At 40.0% G+C, this 22,852-nt stretch overlaps 2 protein-coding genes across 2 annotated transcripts; one reads left to right on the top strand and one right to left on the bottom strand.

Moving 5' to 3' along the window:
• Positions 1-929: 929 nt before the first annotated feature.
• On the top strand, positions 930-2,425 carry BIRC5 (baculoviral IAP repeat containing 5). The gene is made up of 4 exons (XM_062489375.1): positions 930-1,043; positions 1,118-1,227; positions 1,399-1,516; positions 1,738-2,425. The coding sequence occupies exons 1-4, from the start codon at positions 930-932 to the stop codon at positions 1,816-1,818; spliced, it is 423 nt and encodes a 140-aa protein (XP_062345359.1). The 3' UTR covers positions 1,819-2,425.
• A 484-nt stretch (positions 2,426-2,909) lies between these two features.
• DZANK1 (double zinc ribbon and ankyrin repeat domains 1) lies at positions 2,910-22,516 on the bottom strand. Its single transcript, XM_062489046.1, is given in 20 exon segments — positions 2,910-3,042; positions 3,272-3,346; positions 3,701-3,828; positions 4,360-4,440; positions 5,496-5,584; positions 6,370-6,466; positions 7,356-7,427; positions 8,600-8,703; positions 11,925-12,153; positions 12,751-12,912; positions 13,626-13,748; positions 15,647-15,739; positions 16,694-16,807; positions 17,701-17,818; positions 18,492-18,577; positions 19,138-19,250; positions 20,005-20,098; positions 20,470-20,587; positions 21,616-21,769; positions 22,408-22,516. Coding segments are annotated over 20 exon segments (2,292 nt in total).
• Between the last annotated feature and the right edge of the window lie 336 nt (positions 22,517-22,852).

Below are 22,852 nucleotides of genomic sequence, written 5' to 3'. Positions count from 1 at the left end.
GAAAATTTTCAATGTTTTTAATGTTATGAGTTTGCTGGACTTTGAAAGAAAAGAAATATATGTCTTTATGAATGGAATTAAAGCCCTTCCCTTGGAAAAGCTTGTCTGTAGTCATACTGTTTGTTAAGGTGCCTCTCCATCATCTTATTTCATTGGAATCTGGCAAGCTCCAGTATGGCCCTACGAGGATATGTGTGGGCAGCTGACCAAGGCAAGAAATTTCTCATTTCCCTACAGACGCGCCCACAGAAGGCACACATGCAAGGCCGCAGCAGGCTCCTTCTTTCCAGACAGAATTCGGATATAAAGCAGTCTGAAGAAGATGACCAGTTCTGCATTGTGTTCTTAAAGGTGACCGTGAAGATTTTGAGGACCATCTTGCTCTGTGGCTTTGTCCCTCAGGGACGATGGTGTTACAACAGCTCTGTGCCAGCTGCTGTGCTGCACACAGCGTGTTTTGTCCAGGTCCTTCTTTTAACCCCCGATCCTCAGAGGCCATGAAGCGATCGCGGGGCAGGAGCCGTGGCTTTGTAAGGAGTGAGGTTCTTCTGATGCACGTATTGAAGCAAGCAGACAAACGGTGCTCTCAGCCCTCTGCTTCCCTCCTTGTGCCCGGGGAGCTGGATCACCCGAGCTGTGCTTGAGGAGCCAACGCCGCCCTGCTCCATGGCACGGTTCCTCCACGCTCCCTGAGCTGGGAGCTAAATACACCTTAACAAAGCAAAGCTTTCCTGGGTAACGGGAAAGGTGGAACCTCGCCCTTTCCAAACAGGGTAGCAAAGTCCAAAGCGTTTCCCTAAGCTCAGCTCCCTCGCCCCCCAAAAAAGGCGTCCTTGTGGGCGGTGTCTCGGGCTGCGCGGGCGCCCTGAGGGCGGCGGGCCCGCCCCGCTCCCGCCCTGCCCCGCGCGCGCCGCCGTTTGAACGGGGCCATGGAGGGGCTGGCGGCGCTGCCCGAGGTGTGGCGGCTCTACTTCGCCTCCGTCCGCGCCGCCACCTTCCGCAACTGGCCTTTTACCGAGGGCTGTGCCTGCACGCCCGAGCGGGTGAGCGCGGGGCCGGGAGCGGGGCCGGGAGCTGGGCCGGGAGCGGGCGCTGACGGTCTTCCCTGTGCCCGCAGATGGCGGCGGCTGGCTTCGTGCATTGTCCCAGCGAGAACAGCCCCGACGTGGCGCAGTGCTTCTTCTGCCTTAAGGAGCTGGAGGGCTGGGAGCCCGACGACGACCCCCTGTGAGTACTGGGGGGATCCCTCGGCCTCTGTCCCGATCGACGCCGCCACGGCCTGGGAGAGCCGCTCGTGGCAACCGAGCGGCTCGGCAGGGCAGGGAGAGCGGCTGCGTGCGGCTCGCTGGGAGCTGCTGCCTTCTCTGCTGTTTTCACTTTCTTTTCGCCTCTTTTCAGGGAGGAACACAAAAAGCACTCTGCGGAATGTGGTTTTCTTTCTCTTCAGAAAGAACCTGCTAACCTGACGGTGCAGGAGTTCCTGAAGTTGGACAAAATGCGAATGAGAAAGGCACTTGTACGTACATGGCATTTTGTCTTTGGGTTGTTAAGCCGGCCTCGTTCCTCACCACAAGGCTTTGTGCAGAGTGCTTTGTTGCATCCAGGCTCGGGATGGATCAGCCGGTGTGCCCTTTCCTGGTTCTCAGCCATGCTTTAGGCGGGATGTATCCCACTTTCGAAGCTGAACAATACTCTACTTAGTGGTAGACAGTAACATATTATTTTTACTCTTTGCAGAAAAAAGAGATTTCTCAGAAGATGACCAAGGTTGAAGACAAAGCCAAGATCCAGCGTTGTAGTATAAAAAATCTGGTCTAGACTGTTCTACCTCCACAGTTGCCAGTGACGTCTGTCTTGTCCACATGCTGTGGCACTGCCCCTGTGACTGAATGGCCGTGTTTCCTGAGGCTGCTTCCAGACTGGCTCTCCCTGAGAAGCAGAGGGAATTCTGCTTCACTTCTCTGAGTCTGTCTGGAAAGTACCTGAGGTTTGATGCATTGCATACATAATCTTTTTCTGCAGGGATTCTCCTAATTTTCCTGCTGGTTTTTTAAGGATTATTACTTGTAGGCTTACTTGTTGTGTTTTTTTGGTTTGTCTTTTGTTTTTTGGGGTTTTTTTTGGTAAATCCAGCTGTTTAGAGATATTGCCGTCTCATAAAGATACTGGTAACTCTGGTGCTAAAACTTTTATTTCTGATAGGAGTTGACATGCACTTCCATTTTTGTACTGAATACCAATGCTTTTAGATACTTAGGGACATAGAAAGTGGAAGGAGTTTTAAAAATACTTCAGGGATTTAGGATTGTGGCTAATAATGTTGAGTTATGCCACACCTAGTATGCCGGGTATTCTTGTAAACTTCTGTTTGTAGTTGGCTGCTTCCTCATATTGATGCATTTATAAATAAAAGTTGAAAGCAGAACAAAAAAGTAGTTTTGCTGAATTTTCTGGAGGAAAAGAATCTGACCCTTACTGCAATGGGCTGTGCTGAATGCAGTTTTAACATCAAAAAGGAAAATAAGCTCATCAGTTACAGCTTGCAGTGTTGTTGCTCAAGTGTCAAACTCTCATAAGCAGTGTTCATCAGGCATTATAGACATTTCAGAAACATTGAAATTTATTTGTGCCTGGGAAAGTTTGGTTTGTCCCTTTGTTTGGAAAGGAAAAGAAAATTTGCAGAATAGAGTGCAGTCAGAGGGGAACTGTGCTCTGAACTGCCAGAAGGGAATGGGGTAAATCTTGGAGAAAATACTTGACAAGGCCCAAGCCGATCACACAGGGTCATGGATTCTGTAGACAGAACTGGACGCTTGTGATCAGGTGCTCCCAAAGTCAAAGAACCTTCAACTTTATTTGGGAAACAGTCTGTTGTAATAACACACTGATGAGGACAATGTTCCTGTGTCTCATAAGTTTGTTCTATGTTTTCTATCCAGACTTACTTGGAACAGTGAAATAACCTTATTATCTCCAGCTGTAACAGCCAAATCCAGTGCTGAGTGCCCTGCTGCATTCTTCTTTTGCACACTTGAATTGCAGCTGTAAATACAGAACACATTGGTTTAAACTGCTTGAATGCATTGCAAGTGATTGCACTTAGTGATGAAGTGGCTTGTAGGTAAATGTTGATGTGGAGTAACTTTTGAATTTCTGGATGCTCCTTCTTGCAGAGATAAGGGGCATGCTCTGGCCCTCCAGTGATGTCAAGCAGGTCTGTGCTGGCAGGCTGGGGAGGAGTCTGAGCCAGAGGCCCAGCCACAGTACCTACTATAACAGGGCTCAGATGCACTCCTCTCCCTCCAGTCCCAGCAGAACTGCCTGATGGAGAGATGTGTTGTTGTGTCTGCACAGAAGGAATGAGCAATGCACTTATTACCTAAGGAAACTTAGTAAATAAAACTTAGGAAAATGGGTAGGAGGATACAGAACACACAAAAAGTGTGGTAGGCTTTGGTGGGGTTTATCATATTATGTTCAAGTGGATGGGGAAAGGAACTGAATAGAACAGCAGCTTTTATAACAGAAGTTATGACAAATCTTCAAAGCTGGCAACTGGAAGTGGGAGTGTGGATACTGTCATTGAAAGGAGTAGGTTTATGGGAGAGGTGGGGTTTAGCTCTCTCTAAAACTGGAGCATGTGTGACTTTTTTCAGCAACACTTGGAAAGAGCCAAGGCAGAGGATCAGAGCTTACTTACGGCCCTGACTGGTGGTCAGTGTCAGCCCCTTTCTGCACCAGAGGGGTGATGGCTCCTGTGTGCTTGTTCAGGACAGCAACTGTGAGGGCAGGGTGCTCTTCCTCCCTTAGGGAATTGGGGTTAGCTCCCTGGAACAGAGCAGAAGCAAAGGGGGCTGTTAAAACCATGCAGATTTTTCAGCTTCCACCTTGCTTTTGTAGTGTGCCAGTTCAAGTTGGCAAATGGGCTTCATGCTCAAGACAGTGTGTGTGTTGTTTTGCTTTCTTCTGAAAGAGTTTGTCATTTTCTAGCTCAAACCCAGAGTTAATGTGTGTAACGGTAGCCAAATGAAATCCCAGAACAGAAACACAGAGTTTATGCTTGCTTTTGCTATACAGAGGACTTGATCCTAAATTCTAAAACTAATACTTTTTTTTTTTGTTTGTCTTTGACAAACCCAGAGAAGGCTGCCTTATGCACTGTCCAAATAGAAATGTGTGGGAGAACATCTATAAATGTAACACAGGCCCTATGTTCTCTAAAATGCTCTTTCAATCTGAGGACTGATATTGCAAGGCTGTTGCCTCCTAATCATCAAGCTGAAGTTGCATTCCAAGCTAATATTCTTGCAGTAAACAGCTGAAGAGTTGAAAAAGGAAACTTCAGCAAGTATAACTTACATCACTGAGCAATTGTTCTGTGAAGGTGATTTGTCCTTTCCCAGTTTGACCCAGTTCATCCAGCAACTGTCGGGATTCTGGCTATGGAGACACACAACAGCCAGGAACATTTCACAGAGGGAAAATACAAGTAGGTGGGTCAGATTCTGCCTTGGAATGGAAGTGCAAAGTGCACACAGTGGCATGAATTCGATGTATCTGAGTCTCATTGTTACTAATCCCCGAATTCTTTGGGAATGTCTTTCTTAACCTGAGCAAGTGTTGGGTTACCCTGGCTAATATCTCACTACTGAGGTCTTCATTCAGCAAGCCTGTCTGCAAATTATTCACTTTACCTCAGTGCAGCTCTTCAGGGCTGTACAAAGATCTGCTCAGTACAGTAAAATTAAACATGGGTACATGTTTAGGAGTAAAGTTTGAAGCTTCCAGAACTTGTGGAACTATTTTCTTTTAAAAATGTGTATGTTTTGCCTCAGTGAAATTAGTTTACTAAATCTTTACAAACAAACAACAGAACTTAAAACTTTTATTTCTTCCCAGCTTTCAACCTTTTCTCATTTGAAAGCTCAGTCACCTGACCAAGCATTTTTATCTCTGGACTCATATCACAGAGGTCTGTATCTTCTCCCACCTCTTGAATTGGCTGACTGATCCAAGCTTAGATTAATGGACATTTCCTGTTTGAAATTTTCCATGTCATTACTGACAATCCCTTTAGTAGACTGTTTCTTCAGGAAATTTGGTGTCCAGTGGAAATACTTGCTTCTTTAATTAAACTAGGCCTTTATGGAGTCAAATGTTGTAAAGTCAATGGGAGATGACAATATAATGTTGCTTCTGAAAAAATCTGTAATAGAATCACTGCAACAGTCCTTAGGCCTAATGCATTATCAAAATTGAATGGGTTCAAAATGAGAGAAAAAAATCTAATTAAACTCTTAGTAGAAAAACAAATTAGTTATTTTCAGTTCTGAACTAAATGTCAGTTACCAATGTTCAGGTTTTATATTAGGTTGGACTTTTATCCTCTGCCCCCAGTCAGGGTTAAAACCTTTCTATTTTAGTGCGCGGATGCCCTCCTTCATCTTAGTGCTGCTCTATAAATCTTTCTTCCTGTATTTACAGAAGATACTTACAGAGAGCTTATATCCCTGTCCCATGAGTGTTCTTGACTTGGTTCTCTTTATTTTGCCTCTTGAATAGAAAAGATTATGATCATCTCTGCCTACTAGAAAGGCAAACAAGTGTTAATTCAAAGCAAAGTCAGTATCCTAACTAGAACTTGGAGGAGAGATCTGGAAATAATTTATCCACAATCAAAGCAGTATTTATCAGTTTTTCGCATGAGACAGTTATGAAATACTTGTTGCAGTTCATACTGGTTTTAACAAAAGATTTGCACAGCTCCCAGTGCAGTGATTGCCTCTTGCCAAGCCTCAGACTGCAAGCACAAAGTGGATGAAATTTATGTGTGAATTAAGTATGTCAAATGATGCTATAGGAATTCCTGAATTGTAATTCTGACTTTACAACAGGTTGATGTAATGAAAACCTAAGTCCAAGATGAGATGCCCAAAATGCTGACAGCAGTAGGAGATTGCACTTTAACAACATCTCTGCATGAACGTATTTCATAATTTCTCATCTTTGCCAAATACGACAGAGCTAACAGTCCCCGGCATATTGATAATATTGATATTTATGGTTCCTGTTGTAAAAGAGTATGTGAAGCATCTAAGTTTTTAGTGCTATAATAAAAAAACTGCTGTGAACTCTGGCTGCAGTTCACTGGTCTCCTCAGCTCTCCAGGGATGAAGTATTCCCAGGAGTTTTTGAATAAGTCTTTGCATTGCTTAAATCTCAGCTCAGACACATTTTGAGACTTGAAAGATCAATTTAAATAGGCACAGAATGTTTGCCTGCCTTGGTGTCTAAGCTTCCAAGCACTGCTTCTATATTCCTGACTGCTGTATCTATGGTCTACTGTAAAGATGGGGGGGAAAATCTCACCAAAATTAGTCTGACTGCCATCCTGACCATCTGTGACTTCTGTTCCAGCACTCGGATAATCATTACTGAACTTCACTGTTCTGTTAGGATGAATATCCTGTAGAATCAAATGCAGGCAGTTATTAAGATTTTCATGTAATGCTGCTTAGTGGCACAACACTATTGCATATGAGAAAATACATAGGCTTTGAATATCAGTCTCAAATTACCACAAGACATTATCATAAGTAATTGAACTCTGTTTGGAGGCAAAAATACGTAGCAATTTTTTCTGAACCTTGTGTTAGGTATTTCTTTTGATTTAGAAAAAAAGTGATACAACGTCACTTAATGAAAAGAAGATTCTCATCCAAATGCAAGTGTTTCTACCACTTGAGACATTTCACTTCTGAAATGATGTGATACAGCTTTTCAGGCCTCACATGGGAAGGTAAGCTTTCCAAGATTCCACACAAGAGACACGTCTGAATTTTGGATTTTTGAAATGGTAGATTTCATCTTTGAAAAGCTGGAAATGTGTGTTGTGGGTTTTGGAAGATGGTAATTATTGAAACAAATTCCAAATTTGAATAGAGTTAACAGGAGCTCTGATGAAAGTCATCTCCAAACTGTTGAAAATTACTAAGCTTAGTTTTTAAGAACCCAGTTTGCAGGCTGAAGAAAAGCAGGATCTGAGATCAAAGGCTAAGGCATGCTAGAATCATCAAACGACGTCACCTGAAAGAAGAAAGTTAATACTAATAGCAAACTAGCAAAATGTGAGATGATAGCACCATAACCATGAAGTCTGGCTTAATCAGATAAGGATACCTGTTCATCCAGCTCCAACAGAGAAAGAAAAAGATTATTTTCTCTAATTAAGTTAACACCCTCTGAACAAAAACTTTTCTTGTTTAGACCTGAATTTAAAATACATCAGCATTACACTGCTCTAGTGAAAACTTTAGATCAGCTGCCTCTCAATTGGCCACATCCCGCGAACTGACCTTGTTTATAGCAGCAAAATTCAGTGTAATAGTGACTTCAAAGTCATCTTCAGAGATGGTAGCATAATTAATCTAGAAGGAAAGAGCAGCCATTAGTATGTCTTAGCAAAAAAATCCCACAGAAATACTTCTAAGAATAAGTCTTGCTGATGGTGTTTCTTGTGCAGCCAATGCACAAAACCATGCATGTGGCCTTTGCATACTTGTGATATTGTACCAACACTTCCCATGTCAGTGAGAAAGGGGCAGGTGTTTTCTGAGTAACTGGAAATTTCACAACAACTGAAATGCCGAATGAATCCCAAACTGTAATAAGGCTGCATTTCACTTCAAGTTCAGTCATTCTCCACTGTGATTTTGTAGTTGCATAAAAGTGTGTGTTGTTTTTGGGACTCGCAGATCCAGGAGAACTGGTGGCTGCTTTTGCAACACCAGTCTGGGGAAGCACAGTCTGTATTAAAATTTTGGTACCTTTGTGTATCAATTCCTTGAAACAGTTCTGCTGGCAACAAGTCATACAACAATGAGTGTACAGGGGATTATTAAGAAGTGGAATGAAGACTACATTGCAGCTGGTTGAGAATTTTGAGGTAAGGTTGATTATATTTTTAATCCACATGAAAAACTGAAAAAGCAGCATTAAACCCAGATAAATGGTTCAAAGCAGATGCCAGCTATGTTACTTTTGGGGACATTGCTTTTTAAGACAATTAGCTGACAAAAGGCCAAGAAGCAGCAGGAATAGCCTTCCCTAGGCAATTTTATATACTTCAGGCCTATCCTTTTGAATCCTCTAGCAGAGGAAACAAGTTGCAATGGACCCTACCTCAACTCTATTAAGCAGATATTCTGTTGTAGTTGCACTGCAGCTTCTGAAGATCCTGGTGGACAGTAGGTCTCAGTGGATATAGAAATTGGGTACGAAATATCTACTGGAGTATCTACTATTTAGGAAGGAGTCCTAGAAGGTTTTTGCCTTCTTACTATATAAAAGCACCTGAGCAAAGGCTTTCTTACTCCCCTTACAGCTCTTAGGTGAGAGACTAGGAATTGCCATTGGAAAAAAAGCAGAAAAAAGTCTTCAGGAAAAGGCTGACCAAAAAATGGAACTACCAAACAAGACAAATGACACACACAAACAGGTCAACATCTAAAGAAAAGGGAGACATTTATTTTTCCAGTGTTTATTTAGCAGCCACAGTATTTTTTCCATGACCCTCCACAGGAAGAAAGCTCCTTCCTACCTTTCCCATTTGAGGTTCTCCAATCAGTGTCCTGAATTCAAGACTGTTCTGGGCATAGCTTCTAACATGAGCACAAATATGATCCAGCTGTTTTCTCCAGTAACCTGTTCACAGGGAGTTGAGCAGGAGAAAAATCCTTAAAGTGTGATTAACATTCCTTCTAGTCAAGTGATGGAAGATTTAAAAGCATAGTTTCACTGAGATAAAAATTCTGTAGAAAATTCTTCTAATCAAGAAAACAAGAAAGAAGTTACACCCTAAAAAAACCACTGTTTCACCCATAGTTATAATTCATACTTAGGGCACTCTGTTCACAACAAAGCCATGTCTTGGAATGATCCTTAGGAGTCAAAACTGGTCCTGTGTAAAGGGAAAATCTCACACTATTCCAAATCATAAGAAAAGAAAATGGTAAAATATTACAGTTAAGTAATTATGTATTACTGAACTGATTTTAGTTGATTTGGGATAACTGACAAGGAACAATAAGCCAAATCTGAAAACTGCAAACACACAAACTCAGGATACACATTTTGGTCTGTAAATGATCCTCCAAATAAATTCCTTTCAGTTATATATGTGAGAGCATGTTAAGAGCTTAAGCATTCCTGCTCCTTTGCCTGTCAGGATCTCTAGGAGAGAGTCAGCATTCCTTTATACCAATACAGGGCACAAAACATGAAAGGCTGAATGTGCCTGGATTCAAAACTCATTTTAAGCCATTTAGAGATTTTGCACCTCCTCTCCAGGGAAATCCAGAGCTACATTTTGTTTCAATCCGAGAAAAAAAAACAAATGGACTTTTTCTCATTTTTAACTGATTGTTTTCAGGATCTGGCTAATTTTCTTTTTAGCATCCTCATGGTAAGTACAGAGCACGATTCATTTTGTTGTAAATAAATTGTGTAGGCTTGGCAAGCTCATTTAACTTACACGATGCAGCTGCTCTGACCTTATCCTTTCCTTCATGTTAAGTGAAGCTTGAAACAGTGAAAAGAGACCAAGCCAGAAGGAAAGTGCTGCTCTGGCTTTTAAAAGACAAAGCAAGGACACAAGGAGTTTTGTGCTTAGAAGACTCAAGGTTGAACAGGTATGACAAACTAAATCAACAGATCTTAATTGTTAAGCAGCTTTAAATGAATAGAAAAAGATCCACAAAACAACATAAATGGTTCCATGCTGTGGTCTCATATGCAAAAACTAATTCAAGTTGAAAGTAGTATTTAAAACACCTAAAATGGACTACTTGGTGAATGATTTCTCCATAGAAGTCAGTATTACTTGCAATAAAGTTCATAACTAGCCCAGATCCCCAGATTTTATTTGAAAAAATTCACATGGTCAAAAACATACTCTTGCATGGTTGATGTTCTATTAGATCTCAAAGGATTTTTGGCAAATCCATTGATGGAATATTTGAACCCATGCTACCAATAGCAGATTACACCTATATTACACTGATTTAACCTTTGTTACAGTAGAAAAGGGAAATTCTTCTTTGTAAAGTTTACCTGGTAAATATCTTGGCTCCTGTTCAAAACAGACTGGAAGTACAGCAAAAAAAGAAATACAGTACACACCAGAGGATTAGTATTTTGGTACTGCTGTTGTTTCCCCCTTTCTTAACTGTTTAGCATTTTTTTAAATCTTCACATATGAAAAGAAGGTTAGTTAATAGTTGATATTGTCAATAAATAATAACCTCCACCATTTTATTTAATCACTTGTATTTAAAAACTTTAATATCAAATGTCTGATCCTGTTTTGATTGAAGAAATAATGGTCACAGTTGGCATATATAAACAAGATTTTCCTGGGTGCATGGTCTTGTTGATACAGATAGTTTCAAGCCATGTACCCAACTCAGCATGAACTGACTGTAAGAGACATTTATTGATTTATGGAATAAGTTCCTCAGTCCTTGGCAGGATCTAAAGGATAATAGATTGCACAGTGCAACTTCAACCAAGTTATCTCTGCCTAGTGGAAAAAAGTGAAAAGAATTCAAAAGCAGCTCAAAATTTCTTTTTAGCCTTTCCCAGTGATAGCAGCTCTCACTCACAAGATGAGCTGTACTTCTGTGATACTTTGGTTTTTTCCTGGGACTATTAGGGGCCAATCCTTTCTTATCTCTGACTAAATTAAGCTCCCTGACATGTTGAGTCAAGTGTTGTATTTCTTACAGTGATACCTAAGAGAACATGTCACATTTCAAAGGAAGGGAGGAGGAAAACAGATTTCCCCAGTGATTATTTTAAAAATCAGAGTCCATCTGAATACAGATACAGAGTCAAAAGAGGAAATTCTAACATTAATTAGCAACCTTTACTACTCAATAGAAAATTAATTCTGGTAACAGTCTGAGGAGTTGACCATCTGATTGCTGAAGAGAGCTAGATGAGAAAGTGGATCTAAAAGAGTAACTGTTCCTCCAAACCAGGGTTTGGTGCTGTAATGATTTAAAATTAAGCCATTCTATGGATTGCCCAGATGGACTGTCCTGTGAGATTAAAGACAATTTTGCCCACTCAGCCATTTATCAGATCCCTAATTAATACTGATGGACTGTCTTCAAGGATTTGGGATCCAGATAGCTGAAGATTTCTCAGGATAGTAAAACGAAAACCTCTAAAAATGGCAAGCATTTAATGACAGCAAACAGTCAAGTGATTCCACAAAGAACAAAGTGACCACAAAATCCACTGTGACAGAAAGTTGTCTGCTGTAATGCTACTGCTTCTACTGTAGTTTGTGAAAGACTCTTCAATGAGTGATGTTTTTATAATGCTATTAAGAATCCCTTCCTCTAGTTTAGTTTTCTTTGCTTCTGAAGCTTCTATATTTTTTTTCACAACAGCACCCCAAACAAGTTCCTCATGTAGACAAAGTTCCATCAATTTTCAAGAGTTCTGATCCCCTTTATCTCAGAGTTTTGTTTATCAATATCCCTGCAGGTGCCATCACAGCTCTACTTGAACTTCACGTGGCAGGGGCTGGGGAGGGTGCTGGGAACTGGGAGCTATTCAGTGGTTTCCAATTCAAATTGGAAGATTGCCTCCAGTCTTGTGGGATTTGAAGAAATCCAACTGCTACCAAATTAGTAAGGCTGCCCAATTTTGATACTGCTTACAACCTTCTTTTAGCTATTGGTGGAGATCATTGATTGGATTCTAAGGTGGTGCATTTACAAGTGACTGGTGGAAACACAGACTTGTAAAGATGTAAATTAGTGTCCTACTGATGCCACATTCCATAAGCTATAATATTTTCAAGAAAAATGCAAGGTCATAAATTGTTTAGAAATCATAAAATCAGAACTTCTAACCTTTTCCAGGACTAATGGCTGTCAGGAGAGGCTTATGATCACTCATCTTTTCCACCTTTTCTTTTTGTGAAATTAGCTCAAGTGCCTTCTTTTCTAACAGTTTGCTGGATGGATAAAAAAGTCCAATGGTTTGGGTTCCTTTATCTTTTCTTTCTGTTAGTTCTGCCCTTGATTTGAGTAAGGAAACAGGAGAAGGTTGCCAGACAACTTCAGCCTGTAATCGTTTTGCCTGTGGAGAGTGAAGGAGAAGGGAAAATGTAAGTAATATAGATATAGTTCAGTGGCTTGCAAGTGTAACTAACTAGAACAGTACACCAAATTGTAAGGGAATGAAACAGCTAGGAGGAAGAATAATTAACAATTTATAAAATTTTAATTACTAGTCTGTAACAACAATGCAATGTATCACAAATATTCAAGCAAAATCTAAATTCTTCATGATTGCCAGGGGATGTGTATGCTTTCCTAGGGCAAAAGCTGGCCTTGCTAAGTATTGGGCTCTTTCTTGAAACAGTTTTAAAAAAAACACTACATTTTTGTGAAAGAATACCTTGTATCAGCAGACCACAAATAATTCACAGCCAAAGAGCTAAGACTTTTGAAAGGCAGATTGTTTCTCACTTTGCCATCTCAAAGGAGGCTGGATCAAGACCTTGGGGTGAAGCTGCTTTTCAGCACAAAGCAAAACAAACATTTTTGCCCTCTTTGTGCTCCCAGCCCACAGCACTGTCCCAAGGAAATAAATGAAGCTGTGCTGATACATATCCCCAAAGGAGCAGCCTCTCAGCTGAGGTCAAACTTGGATTTGTAACACTGTGTGTCCTACCTGAGAGGATCCCAGTGAGTCCCCAGAATCCATGGGACTGCCAGGAGAGCTCTGTCTGGATGGAGGCTCTATGTAGACACCACAAGATACGCAGAAGCGAGCATAAGGCTGGTTGCTGGTACCACACTTGGAACAACTAAAATAGGACGGAGGAGGTCCAGGCTGGAAAGTTCAACACAACATTTGTCACTAGAGAAGCATAGGATGAATGACTCAGGAATGATAAGAGCAGAGGAATGAAATATAAGGAAGTAAAGTACCACCCTGAGAGCCCCAGTACAGCACAGAACTAAAGGTTGTTTATGAATATAGGAAAGTGTTTCAAATTTTATGTGCACTAAGCTCACAGAGAATAAGTTCTCCTTGAGTGTGATCTTAGGTAGAAGCACTTTATGAGGGGAAATTGTTTACATTGATTGTAACTCTACTGAGCAGCAGTGAAGTGCTTGTCCTTACTGAAGTTAAGGAAGCCTTCAGTCAAAACAATTGCATGCATCATCTCATATTTGCCAATTGACTGAATAGGTGATTAGAGCCCAGAATTGTTATGGAGAAAACTTGCAGTAGGTCAGCCTATACTTTAACCTTTGATGGTTAAGTTACTTTGCCCAAGCACGGGGCTGTTGCATCTCACGTGATGCAATGATCTGGTGCTTGTTGACTCATTTGTTTGCAGCTCTAAACTTTTGCGTCACTGACTGATGTGGGGTCTTCTAAACCATTCATTTTTTCATACACAATCATCTATGCTCTAAGCAAGTATCTTGATAATAACTGAGTGTTTACTGACTGACAGGAGTTTTGCACAGAGAAGTGTGACATTGCTGCAGAGAAGCAGCAGCAGGTTTGTCCCCCGAGACAGCAGGAGCACGTGCCTTGGCCCCACACCAAGCACAGAAGCAGGCATCGCTCTGGTTCACGCCGTTGCATTTTGAGCACTGAGCTGTCCTCCTTTGCTGGCCCTGGAGAGGTGGGCAGGAGTCTCCTCCAAACATGGGCTGACAAAACAAAATGAGCATTTGGGAAAAAATGCTTCTTATGAAGGAAAGTCCTAATGAAGGGACTAATAACAAGCCTAATAAGGGGAAAGAGGAAAGCAAGCTGCTCTGAAAACATAAAGTAATATTCAGCCTGAAAGAATTATTGCAGCTTAGAATGAGCAAGAGCGACTTGGATCTAAGCTACAATCTTGCTTTTTATTACAAAACCATGGTAAAATGTACCATTAATTAATTTGAAAATATTTTTAGCAGAATTAGCACCAAAAAAAAAATCTTATCAATGGTGTGCTTTTAAACTGAGTATTTATTAATGGGGTCCTATGTGTAAGTACAGATGAAATTAAGATGGAGGCTTCTCTGCTGACAAACTTGGATTTTCAAATCCAGCACACCATTTTCTTTGTACCTCTTTTTTAGTGGTATGGCAGGGAGAAGGTGTTCAGGCAAGGAGTTTGTTCACACTTTGGAATTTGCTGTATAAATTGTTTTGCTCTCCTCTGCCTTGTGCAAATTATATATTACCCAGCTTTTCTACAATTAACTTATTTGAGTAAGCAAAAGAAAACAGGTTTTTCATCTGAAACTTCTAGAGCTTAAGTATAGATCCCAGTTAGGGCAAATAGGACTTAACAATGTTTTGTTTGGTTTTGCCTTAAGGCTTATGTAGTTTATTTTCTCTACAAGTCAGGCATATGGATAAGGGACAGAACCCAAGGAAAATTATTTTGATTACACCATAACAGCAAGTAAGCAAACATAAAATAGCCCTGTTTTAATCTGTGGTTTGTGTTGCAATTTGAACAATATAATTTGGGGGTTCAGCTGGAAAATAAAATTTACAAAAGCACAAGTCTAAACATAAATAATTTAATAGCCATTAACAATAATAAGAGCATTATTATTATTAAATTATTATCACTTATTCATCACTATTATTAGTATATTTTCTGATTACTATTAATAATTCTTAGTAAGCAATTAACTTTCTCAGCTAATACAGGTCTCACATTCAAGTCACGTGCCTAACGACATATGCAGCTACAGATTACCCCCACACTTATCTGCATTCAGTGAAGCAACCAAACGTACATTTATCTTAGGTAAGTACAGAATCCTACTGAAATTCACTTCAAAATGGCACTTATGTGGCTATACAAGACTTTTGCCTCTAGCTACAGCCAGTTTTAGAGCTCAGGATGTTAATCATTATAATCGTAAGATTTTAACTTGCAAACCATTTTTGTTCTATCATTTTTGTATTTACCACAACCTGGAGAATTTTTCATTTTTCATACAAGACTTTTCAGAAGTGGAAATAAAATTCTTCCAAGGAACCAAAACAGGGAGTTGAAACAGAGGAATTTTAGGGGTAATATTTCAGTGCTTTTCTCACCTCTGTGCAGAGTCACAGCCAAATACAAGCCTGCTAGCTGTGTGCATGTAGAGATGTGCAGCAAGTGGAGATAAGAAAAATAATGTAAAAGTGGAGATATGAAAAATAATGTAAAAGCATATTCTATTTTCAGAAAACTGAAATCAGTGTGAATTATATTCCTATGTATATACTCAAATTTTCTATTGCAATTGAAAGTAATCTGGACATAAACAAGATTCCCTTGGAGTCAAGGCTACTTATTTTCTAAGAGCCTTCTGAGCTTTCTCAACGGCATTCACAATCCTGACTTCCATGTCAGAAACTTGAAGGTAAATGAGACACTTCTGTTTAGCTGGGCATTTGTGGTGGAGCTTCTGTGGGAGGACTGGGCTTAAATATGACATGGGGGAGAGAATCTCTGCTTTGGTAACACAGGGACATGGGGACATGACTCCAGTTTGCCAAAGAGAAAGCATGTTCTGATGTGGTTTGATTCCACCCAGTGTGATTGAAGTCTTACCATCTGTACTTCAGGAAGTTTGCTCTCACAAGTTGCACAGTGTTTATGGTGAAGAGGATTTCCTGTGCCACACACTTGACAAATGACTTTGCCCTTTCAAACAGAGAGAAAATACATTTCACATAGTATTTGAAAACTGTCAACAAAGAGACAGACGACCTGATCTTACAAAGTGCTGTGGTTATTCAGCCCTGCAGATAGAAGATATCCTTCAAGTCTGGGCTGTTTCACACTTTAGTTAGGCCATGTTGCCTGCTCATCACATGGGAACTGCTTTTTTTTTTTTTTTTTTTTTTAATTATGGTATAGTTTCCTCAGGAGATTCGTTATCAGATTCTCCAGGTCTTTGTATACTCTGGTTTCAGTTTGCTTAGTCAGTGTTCTTATAAAATCAGACAGCCCAGTATCTGCATAAACAATTATTAATAATAATACAATACCATAATACTATGAGGTGCCTTAAAAGACCTCTGATTGTGAGTTGACCCTGGCTAAAGACCAGGTGTCCCCACCAAAGCTGTTCTATTACTTTCCTCCTCAGCTAGACAGAAAAGAGAGAATACAATGAATGGCTCATGAGCTTATGGGCAGAGAGAGATCACTCTCTGATTACTGTCAGGGGAAAAACAGACTCATCTTGGGCAAAGTCACAGAATTTATTACTATCAAATCAGAGTAGGAAAATGAGGAATCAAACCAAATCTCAAAAAACACCTTTCCCCCACTCTTCTCTCCTTCCTGGACTTAACCTTCCTGTTGATTCTCTGTCTCCTGCCCTCCTCAGCAGCACAGGGAAATGGGGGTTATGGTCAGCTCATCACACATTGCCTCTGCTGCTCCAACCTTCTCAAGGAAAGTATGTCCATGTCTTGAACCTCTAATCCCTTTTTCCATCCAAGCTGTTTTTAATCCCACTAACTCTTAAAGGTGTCCATAATGTAATTGTACAAAGCCAGGTTGAATCAAAATATTTGTAATGCAGTAATCTGTTCAAAAAATGCACACCAATAGTTAAATCATTATTTTGTTTTACTTGTTCTCAATTACCTTTATGCAGATGTTGTTTTGGGGCTGCAGCTGTGGAGCTATTGGTGACTCACAGATAATGCAAGTGGGTGTATTCATTGGTACAAGATGTCTGCATTCAAGGCATGGTGCCATCTAAAGGAAAAGCCACATCACAGTTATGTTAAAGACCACAATGAGATCATTAAGGTTATCACAGGATTTCAGTATTTTCCTAGCTGGAGTCTACATCAGCAGCAAGGTCACTGGAAACATAGCAATTGATAGCAACTGATGCTAATATTGATCCTTAAAGCTCAAAGGATCATACTGAGAAAATATTAATAAATTTGGAAAGAGAATGCCAGAAAGATATTAAGGTAATTGTCAATAAAATTAAATGCTACTATAAAATATAGTATAACTGCCAAGGTGCTGTGGTGCTTGAGGGGACCTGTGAGAAGGCTTTCTTTCTGTTTCCATGACTAAAATTACAATCCTGTTCTTCCACTGTCACCCACTTCATAACAGGTATTGAAATTTTCCTGATTATGAACCTTATCTAAAGAGGTGATGAATCTCAGTCATTACTTAAAACTACAGCATTGCCCAGACCAGACAACTTTTGGATGATACAGAAGGGAAATACACCACTGATTTGTTAGATCAGGTTATTATCTCTTAGGAAGAGCTTAGGGAAGACAATTACATGCACCATTGCAAAAACTTGGTGCATATGCCCACACCTATCACCATTTAAAGTTTCAGGACTGGTACTGCTTCCTGGCATAGACAAATAATTTAATTTTTAATTGTTTTCCTTATTAGAATACATGGCACTTGAAGAAATCTATGGTAAATTTTGCCCATTGTTGGAGAGTCTCATTGGGTCCAGTGCTAAAGGTATTGAGCAGAACAAAGCAAATACATCAGAACTTTCAAATGAAAGTGTGAGTAGGTAACAGGTTTGCCAGTATTGACTGTGTAACTTGCAGAGCCTGTTATTCTCTCTCAGAATGATGTGTGGATTGCTATGATGTTTTTCTGACCTGTGTGCCTTCAGGGAGTGGGAAGCGCTGGACTGGCACAGGGGGGATAGGAGATCCACATTTCTGGCAGAAGTGAGCCAAGGGCTCGGACAGGCGAGGGGCAGAACAATGTGCACATCTGAAAACAAGAGCAAACTGGGTGAGCTTGGTTTTGTTTTGCACTGCTGTATAGTAATGAATTATCTAGAACTTGCTGTGACAGGACTCAGGCCACTGATTTCTCAGTTGTGGTTTCCAGACTGTGGTGGGACATCAGACCATGCCCCAACATCCATGATACAGAGTTCTGAACTCTAAAGAGCTTTGCAAGGTAGAAAGCCCTCTGGCTACCATGGAGTTTCGTACCTTCCTCCTCATCATGGGAGGTAAACAGGTCTCCTGACAGGCAGTCTGTGTCAGGCCTCAGTGCTGCACCACGGGGAGCCACTGATGTAGATCACAGAACAGTTTCAATACAGATAAGCATTAGTGTTCTGTGAGACTACTCCAGTGAGCAGGGTTCACCTACAGCACTGAGGGTGTACTGTAATCTGAAAAGAGTTTATACTGTGGTCTTATGAGTGTTAGGAGTTTTATCCAGGGGATGATAAGACAGCTGATAACTGACAGCTGAAAACTACAATTGAGAAACAGAATTTTCAAAGTCCTACCTAGATTTTACTCTCCAGTTATGAGCCAATGTCTGTCTTTGCCTTCCTACTTTTTATAGAGGCCCACTGTATTATCAGCTGGGTTGCAAAAGGCTCAGATTCTTTCAAAAGGACAAATATGTTAAAGGAGAAGTCACTTACTTAAGGAAATCTGTTTTGCTCTGGATCCTTGACACCTGTGTGCTTGCTAAGCTTTTCCGGCTAGTCACTGCAGAGGAACTTGCAAACTGAAATAGAGGTAATCCTTCAGACTTTAGTAAGGAAGTATTTGCAAAATGCATATAAAGATAGAAAAATCAGATACAGATGTAATTTCAAATAAACTGCGCTGAAATGCACTGCTTTGAGGAGTACTTACTATCCTTGATTCCCCCATCAGCTGCATTAAGGACCCATGGCTTCTTGCAATAAAAATAAATCAGTGGCTTCCTAGATATATACTTAGACCACAGCATTACTGAATATTGAGTTTTAAATATTAACTTGCCAACAAACAGCAGTAAGTTTTTGCTAACTGCAGATTCAGGAATGTATTAAAAGAGAATTAGTAGGAATGCAGTCAGCGTTGATTTCCTTTGCTTGGTTTTGTCCATACTGACAACCGTGTCCTGCTCTGGGCGTTCCTATTCTAGTGCATCATTACCATTACATTTAAATCAGGACTGTAGAATGCAGGTGAAGGTATTAATAGCTGAGAGAGATCACAAATCATCACCTCCTCATTTTTTTAGACCTCTGTCCTGAAGATGGCCTTGTACAGTTTTCTTCAGCCTACCCCTTTGCTCACCTGCAATGACTCCATTGGTTGTGCTGAGGTGGATTCCTCTCTGTACTCTGTGGCTCCTAAACGACTGGCAAAGAGCTGAGGTCCTTGAGGGGACCTGTGAGAAGGCTTTCTGTCTGTTTCCAAGATTAAAATTACAATCCTGTTATTCTAGTGTCACTCACTTTGTGCAGTTAATATATATCTGAACAGGAATGTTACATACTCTTGCCAAGCATAATTAAAAACATATTTGGCATCTACATTTTGGGTTCAAATAAGATGCATGGAATTAAAGGAAATTAAACTGGAAGAAGCCCCACACCTTCCCGACAGAGCTTATTTTTGTGTTTTAATTTATTTACAGTTTCTTCCTTCCTTCATGCTCAAAAAACCTGCAGCTTCTAAGAGTAAATTAGTGAGCAAACATTAATACAATTCCCTGCTCTGAAACAGTCCCACTGCTGTTGCCACGGAATAAGAGGCTTTATCTACAGAGAAAATCTGGGTGAAGCTTTCATTTCTGCTTAGTGTATTTATTTTGAAATCTTACTGATAGCAAACATCAATAAAGAAACTCTGTAAAGGATTTTTAATCCCATCAATTTAACAGCATTTTCTGGCACAAGGGGAAATACAGACAGGGCCTTGTGTTGTTGAGAAATGAATGAAATTTTAATATGTTTTTAAGAAGTCATGTGAAATGTATGGAAGGTAAATTTTGTTCTCTATCTGCAGTGTTGAGCAATTAAAACTGGAATTTCCAGAGGATGTTCTGTCTTCTGAGAGGGTTTTAAAGTTACCCACATTTTACAAGTGATAAAAGAGGAAAACTCCACACTATTTTCTGCTAGGACAGAAGACTGTGTCAGATATGAAGTGATACTGTACCTTGAAGGTCTTGGGGTGTTTCATCCCAGGCAGGTTTGGTTTCCACATTCAGTCTATTCTTAGGTTTTGTAGTAAATGTTCCACCTTCCTTATTCTAAAACATAATTCCATTTGAATTCCAGATAATTTTTTTTTGCTTTTGCTCTGATCCTCTCTTGCTATAGTTATTTGTTAAAATTTTTAAAGTACATGCTTAAGGTATTTGTTTTCAATGCAAACATTTGAAAAGCTTAATTTAGAAATCTAATATTAAAATATTTGACCTCAATCAGTCATAAAATATTGGGGGGGGAGAAATGTGTCCCCTTGAAATTTTAATATTACAAAAAAGACCAAAGTAGCAAAGATGGGCAGACAGAAAATAAGTTAAGTGAATAAAACTGGCAATCAAATCTTAATTTCTATATAATATCATATATACAACATTTTATATTCACACAAGGGGTTGCAATTTCTAAAACTTACCTGTATGACCATATCTCTTAGAAAATTATTGTCATCATCTTCTACAGGGAAAAGGATGTTTGGTTGCTGGTACTCTACCATAAACACCTTCGTCACAATTGAACTCTCCCTGTAGTCCCTGAAAATCAGTATTCACAAAGCTAAGAACCTGCCACAGACCTGTGTGCTGCAGCAAGAAAATCACTGATGGATGTGGCTTATTAGGTGGAACATCCCTTCCAAGCTTGCCAGTCATTACTGTGGCAGAATCCTGAGCATATTTATTTGATAAAACAACTGTTATTCTCTAGTACCTATTAAATTATAACAGTGGATTGAAAGTGCTGTAACTGTCCAAACCACTCTTTCATGATTTATTGTCATTATAGTGAATCTGAAAATGTCTTAAGAAAAACAGGCTGGAAAAAAGTGTTAATCTAGGTAATGATAGGAAGAAAATAAACATTGGCCTAGGTTTTGTGTGTTATATAATATTGTTACATTCCAGTGCAGACACAAACACAGGTTGGCTGCAGGTGCTGCTAACAGGGAGCAGCAAACACAAATCTCCAAGTGTAGTGGAAGTTTCTGCTCCCTTGGAAATAAAAGATAATGCAACATAGTACAGACAGAGAATTTATGTGTCCTCTCTCTGTCTCAAAGCATGAGGTTAGTTTGGACAAAGTCAGTGGCTATGCAGCAAAACTCAGTTTTCTTTCTATGTATTGTATTTTTGCTTCACCCAATGTTGTACTTAAGCTGTGAGGTTCAGCATTCTGTGATCCTTTGGGAGAAACTAAGCAATTTCCTAGGAAGACCAACTTCTATAAATCCACTGAACCACTGGATGACTGCAGAAAACACCACCCTGGTTTCTCACCCCAAAGGATGAGTTCTCAGAACAGTACATCAGCTTCTCATCCACAGCCTCCAGGATCACTGGACACCCACAGTCCAGGAGATAACAACCAAGAGGTAATCCAACCACACAAACACTTGATGGATAAAAATAATATTGAGAAAGCCTAGTCAGTGCTATTTATGAGGATCATTTAGATCGCAAACTGCTTGAGGAAAGGCTCATCTCTCACTTGCAGGGCATGGAGTGCTTTACACAACACAAGCTATGACAGGGATGTCTGTCCCTTGCCAAAACAGGATACTCACTTTGTAACTGCCAGGGCCTTGACCATTATTTTCCCCACTGGTAATGTGATAGGACCCTTATACTCCAAAGTGTTGCATACCCCATAGCCAGGTTTCCAAATGAGTTCTGGTTTACTTCCATCTAAAGTGTAATAAATAGCAGTCCCAGGTGTATCTGAAGGAAACAGAAAAAGAAATTCCTCAGGCTGTAGGCAACCTTGGAAAAGCAAAGTACTCACTATCATGCTTGATTTTTCTCACATAAAGAAAAAGCAGTCCCATAAGTGACTGAATGTTTGGGATCAAAACTGTTTCTCCTATGAAATATCAGTTACTCAAGAAAAGCAATTTCATTGTAAGCAATCTTTCTGACAGCAAAGTATCTGTGAAATGATTTTGCATGAACACATTGCAGCAGCTTGTCCATTTCAATGACAGAAAGGGTATTTTCTGCCATAGCAAAAAGTGACAATTCAAAAATTGTAACGACAGTATTGGGAGTGAGCCTGGCACATGATTGTTTCAAGCACTGTTTTTGCAGTCAAAGCAAAATGCAACAGATTAAAAGTGTGGCCTTGGAAGCAATTAAGACTGCTAACACATATAACTTTTATGTCAGTAATATTGTTTGAATGCATAAAATTATATGCAAGTATATTTGGTGCATCAAACCTCTTGGTTAATTTTATAAGTTCCTTAATGAAATGCACACTCCAAAAATCATAATTAAATGTGAAAAAAGTAGAAAGGCCAAATGTTTCAAATGGACACATAAGTAAAGGTTTGAGATGGAGTTAAAGCTCTTGCTCATACCTGATTTTATTTCTACAAGAGTATTTGTGTCTATTTCCCGTTGAGCTTTCCCTGGAGGTGGGATTTGAAGTGGGATGATCTGAGGAACTGAGACAGAGCCAGCTGTCATTTTTCTCAGTGGTGATCTTTAAAATAGAAAAGTAAAAAGGCAGACAATAATTTTCCTAAAAAGAATAATGCACTGAGACATACAGTCTTTTAGCATGACTCCCTGTCTTTGTTTCTCTTGAAAGAAGAACACTGTATTCTGTAAACCATCCTGTGACTGTGACTCTGTGTGTTTGAGCTAGAACAGCTTTAGCACCAGGTGTCAGTGATACATGGAAGCAAGCAACGGACAGGAACCTCCACCCGAATCATGTCAGATGTGAAACCAGCCTCGTTCCACTATGGCCACCAGAATAATTACAGGATGCCCTGAAAAGGACTGAAGAAAAAAAAAAAC

Source organism: Cinclus cinclus, chromosome 3, assembly GCF_963662255.1.
Source record: "Cinclus cinclus chromosome 3, bCinCin1.1, whole genome shotgun sequence".
NCBI lineage: Eukaryota > Metazoa > Chordata > Aves > Passeriformes > Cinclidae > Cinclus > Cinclus cinclus.
Note: the sequence above shows the minus strand (reverse complement) of the source record. Positions and strands in the feature narration are given on the sequence as shown.

Excerpts from the sequence above, each read along its gene's own strand:
- BIRC5 (XM_062489375.1), top strand. The coding sequence starts at position 930 with ATGGAGGGGCTGGCGGCGCTGCCCGAGGTGTGGCGGCTCTACTTCGCC. Across the intron at positions 1,228-1,398 it reads GAGCCCGACGACGACCCCCT|GGAGGAACACAAAAAGCACT; the intron begins GTGAGTACTGGG and ends GCCTCTTTTCAG. Across the intron at positions 1,517-1,737 it reads TGCGAATGAGAAAGGCACTT|AAAAAAGAGATTTCTCAGAA; the intron begins GTACGTACATGG and ends TACTCTTTGCAG.